The 16,117-nt window shown below is 39.2% G+C and overlaps 1 protein-coding gene across 2 annotated transcripts in view; it reads left to right on the top strand.

The window, feature by feature from the left end:
- Positions 1-16,117, top strand: part of nbas (NBAS subunit of NRZ tethering complex) — a 258,738-nt gene that overhangs the window by 126,931 nt on the left and 115,690 nt on the right. For both annotated transcript variants that reach the window (XM_067417672.1, XM_067417671.1), the window contains exons 39-40: positions 5,958-6,034; positions 8,424-8,561. In XM_067417672.1, the coding sequence (XP_067273773.1) occupies positions 5,958-6,034; positions 8,424-8,561 (215 nt within the window). The remainder of the gene's footprint in view (positions 1-5,957; positions 6,035-8,423; positions 8,562-16,117) is intronic.

Genomic DNA, 16,117 nt, shown 5'->3' with positions numbered 1-16,117 from the left:
AATTTTTTTTACAGTGTATGTGTTTGCTGCGTGTAAATTTGATCTGGTTTTCACATTGATCATCTCTACCATAGACCGTAAAAAAATATGAATGACGAATCTTCACTATCTTCCACTGAAGACAAGTAAAGCCACCAACATGTGAATATGCAGTGATATATTGCGCAGATTTGGGACCGGAGTCTGCGCAGTAAAGAGCAGGAAGTAGAGCCGTGATATCAAAAGCCAGCCCACACTTTCGCAGATGCAGAACAATTAATTATGTCGGTGTGAAATAAACAGTTATGAAAATGTAGAAATTAAAGCTTAAGCTCTAATATCTGTTTCTCCAATAATTGTTTCAATCTATAAATGTCAAGATAAAAGTATTTGCTCTGGCTTTTGTTTTAAATGATTTTCTTGCTTTATCATGGTTGTTGTCATCTGTTGACCTTTTACAAGCAGAATGTGGTGGTTCCTTATGTTGTATTTGTCCCGCCCCTACTCCAATGTGGTCGGCTGGGGGAAAAATGACTGTGATGAGCGCTGCATTTTACCCAAAGTTAAACGCTAGCCTCTGGGGAAAAAAGGCTTTGGTGGACACACAGCCTAAATCCAGAAGAACTGCATCAACGTCTCAGACATTTGAACCCTACCTGCAAAGCTACAGTACTGTGAAAAGTTTTAGGCACTTGTGTAAAAGTGCTGTTAAACCGTTGCTCGTATAATGCATGTCAGTGAGGTCTAATTAGAATTAGACCCCATTATACGAGCATCGGTTGGAGTTAAAAATCTTCATTTGTGTTCTACTGAAGAAACAAACACACCTACATCTTGAATGCCCTGGGGGTAAGCAGATAAACATCACATTTACATTTTTGGGTGAACTATCCCTTTAATTAACTGAGGTTAACTAATAAAGCTTTATAAATAAAAAAAGACAGAATAATAATAAAATAAAATAAATAAAATATTTCAAGCAAAATAAAAAATAAAAATTTAGTCTAGATTAAAATGTAAAAAAGTTTGAAAGTAAATAGTACATTAAGTTTTTAAGTATTTAGTGCTGTGATGAACACCATTTCTAAAAAATAAATAAATAATAATAATGGCTGTTTGAAAAAGAAAGTAGAGCAGCCTGATTTGGTTACGTGGTTACCAGTGATGCGCGATATAAACAACCCACCCGATCGACGTTTTCAGCTAACCCGCCCGCAAATTGGACCGCAAAAAAGAAAATATTGTAACATTACCCGGCCGGCTTCCTGACCCACATTTTTTAAAAGTAGTAAATGCTCCCTGGCATAATATCCATTAATCCAGCCTGTGGAGGAGAGAAATGTTTCAGGCCCTGACGTGCGCTCAGTGGTGTGGAGGTGAGAGCAGGCAGTTCTTAAGGCGGCCCATCATTGTCCATTTCAGCTGACTAGATGCATATTATTGATGAACGCGATGTTTATAGTCATATTATTGATGAATGTTTATGTTTCAACCCTTCTTGAAGAATTCATCAGGGCCTCAACTGAGAGAGCCCGCTTTTGGAAAAGTGTGGAAGCCCTAGGAGCGCAAATCGCAAACTGTTCTTTTTCTGAACGCTGTATGATATATCCTAGTGTTGTGTAATAAAGGCTTGATTTATTTGTTTATTTCGCTTCGTTTTCTTAACAATTAAAGGTGCCCTAGAATGATTTGAAACAATATGTTAAATAGTTCTCTTATATCTATATATCATAGGGATATCAACATATCTACATAGGGTATGTGGCTTATTTAAAGCTACACCAATAATTTCTGTTCCTCTCCATTCTGATTTCGTTTTAACTCCTACGGTGGCCGATTAAGTCTAAGATTAACATGGCAACCCCCCTCTTCACATTCGACACGGTGCCATTAAGTGTTAGTAGCGAAGCGAAGTAGCTCGTGAGTCCTGACCGTCCTGACACAACACAGACCGACTAAATGAACTTTTAAGCAAAACATCTCAAATGGAGATTAATAAAATGCAGCTTACTTGTTTATTGGTGTTTTCAGAACATCCGCAGTTTGTGCGGTTGCCAGATTTCAGTAATTAAATCCCCCAAACAGAGCTTTTCTGTGAAAAGAAACCCCTATACACTCCGGTTTTTACCTAAAAATGTCCAATCTGGCAACCATATGCATGCAAGCTCTCTCTTGTGCGCGCACTGACGATCTGAAAACACCAATAAACAAGTAAGATGCATTTTATCTATCTCCATTTGAGATGTTCTGCTTAAAGTGTCATCCAGTCTACATTTTAGACTTATATTTTTCCGTCAACGATCTTGCATGTTTATATAACGTTAGTCACAATGTAGGCTACTAAGTGTCTGTGATGTAGCCTAATTTGAAATACTAATAGGCAAAAACATCAATCACACACACAATCGTTTTAACTTATATGGTGGAAAAAGTGACGTTTGCTAGAAGAATCGAGTGAACGATCTAAGCAAAGTATCTACAATTGTATTTTGTAATACCAAATATTATTAACCTTTGTCATTAGACACACTATTTAGTTTTGTATGGTACTTGGAGTTTCCTATTGTTACTGTACTAACATCTTACGTCATCTAGACAATGCGGTCTCTAAGAAACTTTCAATTTAATAAGAAATTGTTTAAACATTCAATAAGTGGATAAAATCGCTACTTACTGCTTGCAGGAATATTGCCACTTTCTTCAGTTTAAGACGCTGAGCGAAGCTTGCTTGAAATGGGCCGAACAAACAAACAATCTTGCATTAAATTGTTGTGGAATCCGATTATAAACATCAACCATTACTGTTGGCATGTTTTATCTGTGGGAAGGATATGTTAAATCCTCAGGTCTCCTTAACAGCCTGGAACATGAAGTGTGTCCATTAGAGCAGCTTGTTTTGATGATTCGCTCCATTTCCGCCTGACAATGAACATGTTTGGACAGATGCAAATGTTGGGGGCATGCATATAAATGATTCCCAATGTTTGCGTCACGGTTGGCCTTATGTTGAGAAGCACTTTTTTCAGTGGAGTTTCACGAGATTTACATAAGAAGTAGGAGGCAATGATGTTTGAGACTCACAGTATGTGATGTCCATGTACCGAACTCTTATTATTTCACCATGGCAAGGTTAATTCAAGTTTTCATTCTAGGGCACCTTTAAGATGCTGCATGTGTTTATCTAGTCTAATCGAAGTGTGCGTCTCTCCTCCGACTAATAATAACAATAATAATAACTGTAAATAATACAACAGCATTGGATTTGTCTGTACAGCCGCTCTGAAGAAAATGGTGATGTCATCTGGCTTTTTTCAATTATCATATAGCGACAATGTGGGCAGATCAGTAATTTAGTTGATATAGTTAATTTAGTTTAGTAATTCAATTTATTTAAATATTTTGTTGAAATTTTAGTGTCCCCAGCTGAACAAGCCAAGCAAAAGGCAACAAGCAGCAAGTAGACAATGGCCCTCATTTATCAAAAGTGCGTACACCATATTTCCAGCGTACACCTTGCGTACACCCAAACCCACGGTGACTTTGAGATTTATCAATATGGACGTTGGCGTACGGCACGCTCAAATCCTACGCCAGCTCAGGAGGTGGTGTACGCACGTTTTCAGTTAGTGCGAAAATGCGCAGAAAAACAAGTCATAACACCACAAAACGCCCTGACAAGATATGCTATATGACCCACTGTTAAAAACCACAACAACAACATTCAGTGTTTATTTTTGTGCAACATGAACGTCAATGTTTAATTTGTGTGACTTTACCAAAGCGTTTGATTTGTAGGCATATGTATTCCTCCAGTCGCGAGCCTGTGCGCTTTATCTGACGTTTCAGGCCCGTCTGGCCCGGCAGCTGCGCACGGACTGGGACTTAAATAATTCAGACTGACAAAATAATAAAAATGACCTTCTTCTTTTAAATAATAATAAAATCAATAAAATCAAACGACATTCTTCTTCTGAATAACAAGCGTCATTAAGAATAATAATCATAATAATAAGAATAATAAGAATCTTACAAATTGTCATGTAATTATTAATGTGAATGAATGGTACTCCACATCACATCATCATCACTATTGTACACCCCAATACATGTGCCGTGATACAAAATTAAATGCTAATTGTTTCAAAACGTGCTGTAAAATAATGCATTGTGATGGTAATTTATCATCCAAACAGCTATTTAAACTGCTGGAGTGCGCTTCTCAACCTCCACATTATTAACAGTACTCGTTATTTGTGTCCATATTTTGTTTTTGTAGGTGCCTTTAATCCCACTCTTTAAACTCCCAAATAAAACAACTTCGGGTTTTGTTTTTCCACTTCCCTGGTGATGGTCTCGATGGGCGCGTCTCAATCATCTCACTAGTTCAGTAGTCAGAGCACTGATCAGGGAGTCAGCCCATTGACTTATGTCCTAATCAGTGCCCTGACTAGTGGACTAGTGAGATGATTGAGCGCTCCCGATCTCCACGTCGGAGAAGTTTCGCTTCTTTGCCGTCTTCTGTTTGTCCATGACGTAAAATGAGGGCGTGGGAGAGGCGGAGACTTGAATATATAGGGGCGTGTTATTCTAATGACGATCGTTTTCAGCCGCCGCATTTATTAAGGGCAAGTATTGCGTACACCTGGATTGCAGAGGTGCGCACAGTTTCATAAATCAGGCGGTGAGAGGAGTGTAAGCATAATCTTACACCAACATATACACCAGTTTCTACGCAAGATTGATAAATGAGGGCCATTTTGTCTCAAAGTTGATGTGGTAGAAGCAGTAAAATGGGCAAACGTAAGGATTGGAGCGAGTTTGACAAGGGCCAAAAAATGATGGCTAGACGACTCAGTCAAAGCATCTCCAACACTGCAGCTCATGTGGATGTTCCCGGTCTGCAGTGGTCAGTATCTGTCAAAAGTAGTCCAAGCTTTGGGCAATGTTCTGCTGGGAAACCTTGGGTCCCGCCACCCATGTAGATGTTTTTTAAAACATACCACCTACTAAAATTGTTGCAGACCATGTAGACCCTTTCATGGAAACGTTATTCCCTGGTGTCTGTGGCCTTTTTTAGCAGGATAATGCGCCCTGCCACAAAGCAAAAATGGTTCAGGAATGGGTTGAGGAGCACAACAATGAGTTTGAGGTGTTGACCTGGCCACCAAATTCCTCAGATCTCAATCCAGTTGAGCGTATGTGTGATGTGTTGAACAAACAAGTCCGCTCCATGGAAGCCTCACCTTTCAACTTTCAGGACTTGAAGGATTTGCTGCTGACATCTTGGTGTCAGATACCACAGCACACCTTCAGTGGTCTAGTGGGTTGTTTTGGCAGCAAAAGGGGACCAACACAATATTAGAAAGGTGGTCATAATGTCCACCTAACGTATGCCTGATCTGTGCCTATTCAGTATATAATTTATTCATATTATTTTCACACAATTTATCTAATCATTGCAGCCTTGTGTCCTACCAAATTGTCCACAATGAATGAGAAACCATTTACAATCACAGCCCATCAGCAGGATATTTGTGATGTTTAAAAAAATATAGATTTGTGTTAGGAGTGTCAGGATTTTTTGCTTGTATGTTCAGTGTACCATCTCACATATAGAAACCAAACAAACAACTAAATATCCTATTGCTCCTTCCGTGTTGTGTCTGGTTAGGAAATTTTACACGTAAGCGTAAGAGAATTTTTGTGTTGTGGACAGCCTCTCATATCGCGTTGCTTTTTTCAAATGGTATGAGAGTAAAATTATGTTCTGGACACGGATCTCCGTCATACTCAATATTGTTGTCACAGTTACATTTCAGGTTTATACACTGCCAATGAGAGCCATAGTGGCTCATTTTCATCCCTCTCTCTCTTCTGTCACGTCATGTTACGGTACAGCAAGGAGGTGCTTCTCTGCAGAAATAACTCTGAAATATTCAAGCTTCTTTTTTCTCTCCATCTCCTCTGTCATTTCATAGTGCTCCTTCAGCTGGCCAGTGATGCTTTTCCCAAAGATATGACACTCGCCCTGGCCTATTTACTGGCTCTACCTCAGGTGAGTTTGACTGCTCTATTTGCAGATCTCCCTCTCTTTCGCTCATACTGAGTTAGTGACTGTGTGTGTCTGTGTGTGTGCAGGAGGGCATGCTTGAGCTCTGGTGCCTCAGATTATGGTTTTTCATGACCATTTCTCTCACTGAATTGTGTTGAAAGATAAAATCATTTAAAAGTGTCTGAAAATCTGATTATCAAGTCTAATACCTACAGTATTAGCCCCTGTCCTGTTATGTCAAGGGCCTCCATTTCAAAGTATTATTTCATTTTCCTGATTTAGATCGGTCCATGCTTTAATGAAATCATCTGATAAAAAAATCTTTAGGCACTTAAACTGATAGCATGTCCCCAGTGATGCCTCTCAGTTCATTATCAGGTGACGTTGGGTTGAAACTGATGTTCTGTTAGTGTGGCCATTATCCTCTACTGCTTTATTCTTGATGGTCCTCGTGGGTTGATTTCCTGAGACATTCCATCAATCAAAGTACTCATCCTGCTTCTCAACATTACTGCAAGTGTCAAATGTCAAATTTCTTTTTTGTCACTTTAACATGTTGTTGTTTTTTTTAAGACAGGGAGCAAAAACGATCATGCTCACAATTTCATGAATTTCATGCTCACTTTTTCCACATATAATTGCCAGTTCACACTGCACAGACAGACACTGATTAATGCAGACAATCACCAGATAACAGTATTTCGCTTCTCAAACATGCCGTACAAACACTGATTCAACATGTACAATAGGCAAAAACAAGCACAGAGCCGACAAAACATAATCCAAAAAGTGTCTGTCAGCTTCTGTTGATGCAACAGTTGTGCGCTCTGTTCTTAAAGAAGCATGCTGACTTTTTGCGACATTAGCTTATTCACCGTATCCCCCAGAGTTAGATAAGTCCACACATACCATTCTCATCTCCGTACATGCCATAGCTCTGTCTGACGCACCCACCGCTAGCCTAGCTTAGCACAAAGCCTGGAGGTAAACGGCTCCAATGACAAAATAACACCATTTTCCTATATACATGTTGTAATGTATAGTTACGTCATGTACTAAGACCAACAGGAAATGAAAATTTGTGATTTTCTAGACCGATATGGCTAGGAACTATATTCTCATTCCTGCATAATAATCAAGAGACTTTGCTGCTGTACCATAGGTGCAGCGGCGCAATGATATTATGCAACGGCTGAAAATAGTCTTAAAGGGGTACTTCAGCGCTGGGAAGATGAATCTGTATTTAAACTGGGTCATTAATGTAGTAGAAATGTGAAATTATTTTTGAATTTGGTGCTTTCTAGACTGAGAAAAGACAGAAAATGTATTTTTGTCTCATGGGGATGAAAGACTACAATTCCCAGAATGCTTCACTGCCCTGTGCGGCCACTTCCAAAGCCACCGCTACTGAATCACTGATCACTTTCCCAGCACCGCGTTCATCTTCATAGACGGGGTTATCGTTCTCTTTTGGCTCACTCACAGTCCTCACACAGACAAGCGCGTCAATCTATCGATTAATGCCAGTCTCTGTTCTTTCTGGTGAAATCACAAAACAAAATGCACACAAACGCGGCCCTGCTCTTAATATACAATCACTGAATATCTTTGATTGTAATTAAGAAAAAAAACAATATGAGGGCGGATTAGAACTTTTAACCTTCAATACAGTTTACAAAATTTCTCCCACAAGACCACGAATGAATTTGAGTGTTAACAGCGGATCTATGGATTTATTCACTAACAGGAAGAATCTCGAGACTAAAGATATATTTGACAAAAATTCATGCAAAAAGTCCCGAAGATTAATTCCCCAACTAGAATATTAGACCTAGAATTTTGTTCACTGTTCTGATTCTTTATGCTTTATAAACATAACAAAAAAACAATGTTCAAGACATGGTTACGGCCTTGCCGCCATCTTGCTCCTACCAAAGAGACTTCTCTCGCCTCGTAAATACGAACATCCCAGAAGGACTTGAACGCAGCATAAGAGCATGCTGGGGATCATTTCAGGCCCTGTGTAATATCATTGCGCCTGCTGCTCCCATGGTACGGCGTGTTCCGAAAAGTTGCCGTGTTCATTTAAATTGAAGTTAAAAATATGATAAAGTAATAGAATGAACTGTGGAAGTAACAGAGACTTGTACAATGCATGAAAATAACTAAAGGAAAAACAAATTTGCTAAACAAACATGATTCATATTCATTTGGTTTCTACCTAATATATAAAAAATAAAAAAGACACATGCTGTGAAAATGCAGGTGTTGGTGAGTACCGAAAAAGTTATCGGCCTCGTTCTGGAAAATCCGTGCATCCCTGTTGAAAACCAAATTAGATTAGTGTGCAGTTTGTAGTGTGAACACACATCTTTGTCTTTTCCTTTTTCAGGTGTTGGATGCTAACACGTGTTTTGAGAAGCAGCCCCCATCTGCACTATCTCTGCAGTTAGCTGCATATTACTACTCTCTTCAGATCTACTCCTGTCTCGCACCCTGCTTTAAAGACAAGTGTAGCCCTCTTTACCGGGTAAGCGTGCACATACACTTTTCTCTCTGTCACCCTCCATTCCACAGCCATTATTCTTTATCTGGCTCTCTAGCAAGTTTCCAAACACTTACACGAGTCAAGAACAGAATTCATTAGCGATACAATAAAAGTTCTCACCTTGAAACGGCCTGATAAAACAGTATCAGCCTTCTCTCCCTTTGTTTTGCCCATTTCTCTGCACGTTCCACCTCTGTCTCTTTTGCACGTCTTCTATGTTGTCATTCTTTTCCTATTTTCTTGTAATATTTCAGGTTTATCTGCATTACACATGACAGCACTTTACCGCTCCCCTGCAAAATTTTGCATCTTCTCTCTGCACGCCTCTTTTCTCATTTTTCCTGTTACTCTCTCCCTCCGTTCCATTATCATAATTCCATCTTTCATTTTCACCCTCTGTTGCACCTCAGCATCTCTCCCTCTCATTCCCCTCGTAACTCTCGTCTACTCTCTCTCTCTCTCTCTCTCTCTCTCTCTCTCTCTCTCTCTCTCTCTCTCTCTCTCTCTCTCTCTCTCTCTCTCTCTCTCTCTCTCTGTCTCTCTCTCTCTCTGTCTATGTGTTATAATGATCCTCCTCTCAGTTCACTTTGAGAGTTGTTAGTTAACAAGGAAGGAACACTATCTATGTCTTCTCCCTTCACACCGTTTTTTCCTGACCACAGGACTCACAAAAACGCCTCATCATTATGATGAGCTCTAGCATCCTCATCATGAAGGTCAGCGTTTATGTGCTAGTTGGCTAACACTTCATAAAACCTATAAAGCATCATGAGCAAACATCAAGGCTTCAGGATTTCTCACAGCAAGTGTTATAAGTAAAGCGCATAATGGTGATGGTAATGCGAGTTTGTGTGCCACCTCAAATTTTTACCTGCTCTGCAATTTTTTTATTGTTTATTTAAAAAAAAAAAAAAATTTTGACCAATTTAACCTGTGCTTTAAAGGGGTCATTAATTGAATAATTAACTTTCCCCTGAAAGTTGTCTAAACCGGATCTAATTTCTAAGCAATAAACATGCCACACAAGCTTCATTCGGATTCCAATATTATGAAAGCATGGATGAATATTATTTTTAATGAATATCCAGCTTACTTGGGTAAGACATTACGTGTTTGTTCCTTCGTTTCACCACGGATTCGTTTGTAGACAAGAGACTGGATTTGCAGACAGGATGAGATTACATGAATGAATGAAACGACAAACTATTGTGTGAAAAATGTTTTTTATATGTGATAGTATTGCATTGTTACAGATCATTTGATATCTATTATGTGTGCATGTCTAACTAAGCATAGCACGCTGTCAAAGGCTGAAGAATCCTTTATTTGTTTTGGTTCATTGACCTGCACTCTTAGAAGAAAAGGTTCTATATAGAACCATAAAAGGTTCTATCGGCGTCACGTAGTTGGAACCCCTAAAAGGTTCACTGCAAAAAATGCTTTTCTTACTTAGTATTTTTGTCTTGTTTCTAGTCCAAACATCTAAACATTCTTAAAACAAAAAGTATTTACTAGACAAGCAAAAGTAACTGTCTTATTTTTGGGGGAAAAAACTCAAAATGAAGAGTTTTTGCTAAGATAAGAAATGCATTTTTTTCTTTGATAAGAAATGCATTTTTTTGCAGTGTTCTATAGAACCCTTTTTAAGTGCCAAAAGGGTTCGTTCTTGTCATTATAGAACCATTTTAGCATAAAAGGGTCTTTCACTTAAATCGTGAAATAACATTCCTTTCTTGATGTGCGTTGTTGAGTCTCTTGACTTGATATTTGAAGGAAAAATACAATTGCTGAAGTTTTGATCATGCTGTCTGCAACGTACTTGCCGAGTGTGTGCGTGTTGTGTGTGTGATGCACAGTTCACGCTTATATCCACTGATCAGGCAGGCCAAGTAATAAAAAAATAACATCCCAATCAATCGCAGGTGGATGAGAGATAAATCATTGTGTTTGTTTGATAAAGACATTTTGCGGGACCTGTGGGACAATCATTCTGGTTGCTGTTTCTCAACATACTTTCAAAACAATTCCCACACGATGTACTTAAGCTCATTAAATATGCAAATCTTATCCAATCCTAGCCATGGGCATTTACTTCCAAGTCTTCAGTGCGGCACACCCATAACAACTGAGCGTGCAAGGGAGAGCTTCAAAACCAGTGTAGAAAATAGCCTATTACTTATTCATTATAATGTTTTAAATGTAATAACCACACGGACATAATAAGTTGACCTCAGAAACCAGTATATATATATATATATAGAGAGAGAGAGAGAGAGAGAGAGAGAGAGAGAGAGAGAGAGAGAGAGAGAGAGAGAGAGAGAGAGAGAGAGAGAGAGAGAGAGAGAGAGAGAGAGAGAGAGAGAGAGAGAGAGAGAGAGAGAGAGAGAGAGAACTATATATATATATTTATTTATTTATTTATTTATTTATTTATTTATTTATTTAAAGCCAGATAATGACACCTTAAGATTTTCAAGTAGGTTTAACAGATATAAATTGAAATATATAGAAATTTAATAAGGTTATCACTTCAGAGTCTTTACTGCATAAATTATTAATTAAATATAGATGAATCATTATTAAAGCTACAAACATTATTCCGTCAAGAACAGTGAGTGACTTTTACTTTGGATTTTGTTTTTTGATTAAAATTAATTACAAACAGCAGCAGGTTTATTAGGCTGCTGTCACTTTAAGACCTGAGTCACACGATGTGGATCTGACACATTTTACTTTCTCACAACTCTTTCCATTCAACTAAACACTCAAGTTCATTTAACACTCACAACTCATTGAAGACTGTGCTTGCAAGTATACTCGACAAACGTGGAGTTTTGGCACCATTTTGAGTGCATTTATCCATTCAAGCATGAAAGTGAAATCAATGTGGTGCATTTCAGGTGTTTGTTCACAGAGAGCCGTTTCACAGACGCATGACAGTAATGATTTGAGTTATTTTTTTTTATATTTGATAACACTTGAATGAAGTGTGATCATAGCAGCCAAAGGATGACAAAAAGATAAAAAATTATGCTGCATTAATTTCATTACATATTTTTGGTGTGTTAAACTGAACACAATATATTTGCTTTAACATGTTATTTTTGGCTGTACTGATTTTTTCACATTGAATTTCTAAATGAATGTAGAAACCCCAAAGAAAGAATATTTTAAATATTTGTTTAATGGCATCTTTTTAATAAGTACCATGAGTGAAGGCCAGTATCACTGATACCAATACTGATACTGATGTCTCTATTCAATTATTATGGGGGGTGGCGATATTAGGGGGATGGGGATCACGCGGTGTTATGTCTAGTGCTGCAACAAACAATTATTTTGATAATCGATTAATGTAACGTTTATTAGAACGATTAATCAACTAATCATTGATTATTGCCATTGTCGTTGACATTAACGAATAATCAGTACGTTTTGAAAGATTATTAAGCAAAAAGTGCCCTAAATACCAAGATTTGTATACTACTCAGAGTAGCAAAAACCAGAAAAAGGAAGGAAAAAAGAAAAAGTAGTGGAGGAAGAGTTTAGAGGTTTATATATATATATTTCATATATTATAAGATTAAGCTTTTGAATGAAGCGAGTGATTCTGTCGTGCTTATGGAGAACGGAGAAGATCCATTGTCCACCAAGATTTCATTCATTGTCCACCATCCAGGAACAATGAATTAAACATTTCTGGAGAGGGATTTCATGCCTCTCTGTGATGGTACCACAAGCCTTCCCTCGTTAGCTGATCCATAAGCAAGAGTCAGAGTTTTGAATTTGATCTGGGCAGCGAGCTGTAGCCAATGCCGAGAGAGGAAAAAAGGTGTGACGAGCCCTTTTGGGCTCATTGAAGACAAGACGTGCTGCAGTGTTCTGGATCATTTGCAGCGGTTTGATTGCACATGATGGAAGTCCAGCCAGAAGCACATTGCAGTAGTCAAGTCTTGAAATTACTAGGGCTTGGACAAGAAGCTGTGTTGCATGCTCCGTAAGGAACGGTCTGATTTTCCTGATGTTGTGCAATGCAAACCTGCATGACCGAGCTGTCTTTGAAATGTGGTCTTTGAAGGACAGCTGGTCATCAAAGATTACTCAAGATTTCTGACCGACCCTGAAGGGGTAATCAAAGATGAACCTAGCTGGATGGTGAAGTCGTGTTGTAGGGTCGGATTAGCAGGGAAGACGAGCAGCTCAGTATTTGCTAAATTGAACTGCAAGTGATGTTTTTTCATCCATGCCAAGATATCCGCCAGACAGCTTGAGCTTCGTGCAAAATCATCTGGTTGAAAGGAGAGGTAGAGCTGTGTGTCATCAGCATAACAATGATATGAGAGGCCATGTGCCTGAATGATGGGTCCCAGTGATGTAGTGTAAATGGAGAAGAGGAGAGGTCCAAGCACTGAGCCCTGAGGAACCCTCGTGGTTAGTTGATGTGTTTTGGACACCTCTCCTCTCCAGGAAACCTTAAAAGACCTACCTGTGAGATAGGACTCAAACCAGTGTAGTGGAGTCACTGTGATGCCCAGAATTTGATGATTCACAGTGTTAAAGGCAGCAATTCTCTTTAAGTTCTCAGAGCTCAAATCACACACAAGTGCTTTCTAAGCAGTGTTTAAATATTCTGTTCTCTTCCAGCTGAAAAAAAAAAAAAAAAAAAAAATCAGCTGCAATTCCTCTGATGAAAAGTGATCAATAATAGTTGCTGCTTTTCTTAGAACTGAAACAGAAAATTGGGACATGAACTTCAGGGCACAAAGAATGGTAAAATATTAATCTGCAAACAATTATTACAAGTATAAAAATTACAATCTTTTTTACATGACAATTGAGCTGAGAGATTCTCATTCACCTTTTAATTAACAGTATGAAACAGTAACTGACATGAATGATCCTATCTCCTTTTGTAACTCCATGCATATGGAACAAAATACAGGCAAGTGATAAGACTATAATACCTAATAGTGTTACAATAAGGACTCCTAAGCTTGTTCAAGCTTTATTCTACCCAAAATAAATTACATTACATGGGCGGCAGTGGCTCAGTGGTTCATGTAGATTGTCTACAAACCAGAAGGTTGGTGGTTCGATCCCCGGTTCCACTTGTCCAAGTGTCGAGGTGTCCTTGAGCAAGACACCTAACCCCCAGCTGCTCCCGACGAGCTGGATGCCGCATTTCATGGCTGACATCGCCGTCGGTGTATGAATGGGTGAATGTGAGGCAAAAATGTAAAGCGCTTTGGATAAAAGCGCTATATAAATGCAGTCCATTTACCATTTACCATTTACATTACTGTAAATATTATTTATACTTTAATCATTATTATAAATATTATTACTATTAGTAGTAGTTTTGCCTTCTCTAATAAAGAGATTTTCCGCTAATTAGTTAGCTTCAGCTGGAGAACTTTCCTCTCACCTGCTCCTCTTCACACACTTTGCTAGATCGGATTCGTTAGCACTCTGTCATAATTTGCACTGTTTTCTTCTACCACAATAGCATTTGTAAGGGCTGCATTACACTAGCGCTACAGCGGCGTAGCGGTCAAATCACGATATTGCAGGACCCTACATTAGGTCATGTGAGATCAAACGACTACTTGACAACAAAGATATTTGTCGTCAATTTTTTATTGTCGACATTGTTCGTTTCAGCCCTTGTTACTTCACGAAAGTGTGGACTTGTAGGAAAACCGCTAATGCCTTTTGGGACTGGGGCCTACATGTGAGTCTCGCACGTTGCGAAGATGTGCGAGACTGATTATAGGACCATGCAGACCATTCTCCGTCGGCCACTGTCTCTCACTTCACGGAGCTGGGGAGCGGATATCATAATATCAGTAACCAAAGGATGTGAGGAAGAGACAGGGAAACTGCGAACAGGCAAAACATGAAGTGAAAAAATGGATGCTGGGTTGAAATGAATCACTACAAACAGCTAATCACTATTAACCACTAGCCAGCAGACATATCACCCTGTAGCCCAAGACAAAGGGTCCTGCACACTGTACGATTTTTCAAAATCCTTTGCGAATGTTGATTGTCAGACTGTATGATCCCCGATGTAATACGTCACACTCTAAGATCTCAGTTGTCATTAATGTCAGACTGTACGATAGTCAAGGCGCGCTAAAAACGGATGCACGCAAGAAAATCGTCCAGAGTTTTAGATCATCGATGAATGACGCGTTCGGTGACAGTGACAGCATTACACGCAGGACTGAAATGCTGGTTACAAAAAAATCTCTAGCTCTCGTTTCGGTCATAGTTTGTCTTGAAAAACCGAGATATTTTACGGACGTCGTAGGAGGTCACATTGCAGGATTGTCCGGCAAATCTTCGGACACTGCCAGAATTCCGTCTGAGGTCAATTTTGATCGCAGTGGTCATTACGGTAATCGGCTGCCGGTGAACATGTCAAACTAACGACCAAAGACGTCAGATTTTAGTCTAGGATCAGAGGAATCTTTTAGGATTTAGCGTGAACCCGGCTTAAGCAGAGTTGAGCCTGGTCAGTACCTGGATGGAAGACTAGGTTGCTGCTGGTAGAGGTGTCAGTGAGGCCAGAAGGGGGTGCTCGCCCTGTTGTCTGTGTGGGTCCTAACACCCCAGTATAGTGATGGGAACATCCCAGGCTTCGGATGAGATGGTAAACCGTGGTCCTGACTCTCTATGGTCATTAAAAATCCCAGGATGTCCTTCGGAAAAAGAGCATGGGTGTAACCTCGGCCTCCTGGCCACATTTGCTTACTGGCCTCTGTCCATCATGGCCTCCTAATCATCCCCATATACCGATTGTCTCCTCTCCACCAATCTGGTGTGTGGTGGGCGTTCTGGCGCAATATGGCTGCCGTAGCATCATCCAGGTGGGTGCTGCACATTGGTGGTGGTTAAGGTGATTCCCCCTTCTATATGTCAAGTGCTTTGAGTACCCAAAAAAGTGCTATATAAATGTATCAAATTATTATTTATTATTAAAATTAAAGCATTCATTATTTTAATGTGGGATGTTTGCAACTAGCTACTTTTGAAAGATGTAAGCTTAGAGCCCTGCACTGATTTCAGAAGTGCACAAGTTTCATTGGATGGTGATTGCGTGCCTGCAAATGTTGACTCAAACTGAGAAAGAAATACTGTCACAGCTTCTCAGTCGCTTAATTTACATTATATCATTGTGTATAAAAAGTGGAATAGACTGTAAATACAAACGGTGAATCCATTTCAATATGTACACAAAATAGAAGAGATCTTACTCTATCATGGTTTCAAAATATGGCTTAGAAAAGGAGACAAACAAGGAAAGAAAATTATGGGTCGGAAACGGTTTGATATTTTAATATTTAGATAAAGTTTCAGTGAACACTTGTCTTCTGCTGACACAAGATTGGCAGTTTGAAGACATTACATCTTAATGAACAAACCTGGAAGCTAATTCTGTGAACTCAAGTCATTCGACGTTTTGCTCTTGTGAGCTTGCAACTGTCTCTGTTTGTTTCAGGGTCTTTACACAGTTCGTTTCTGAGAGCTGTCAC

Source organism: Pseudorasbora parva, chromosome 15, assembly GCF_024679245.1.
Source record: "Pseudorasbora parva isolate DD20220531a chromosome 15, ASM2467924v1, whole genome shotgun sequence".
Classification (NCBI taxonomy): Eukaryota; Metazoa; Chordata; class Actinopteri; order Cypriniformes; family Gobionidae; genus Pseudorasbora; species Pseudorasbora parva.
This window is presented reverse-complemented; position numbering and strand designations above follow the sequence as displayed.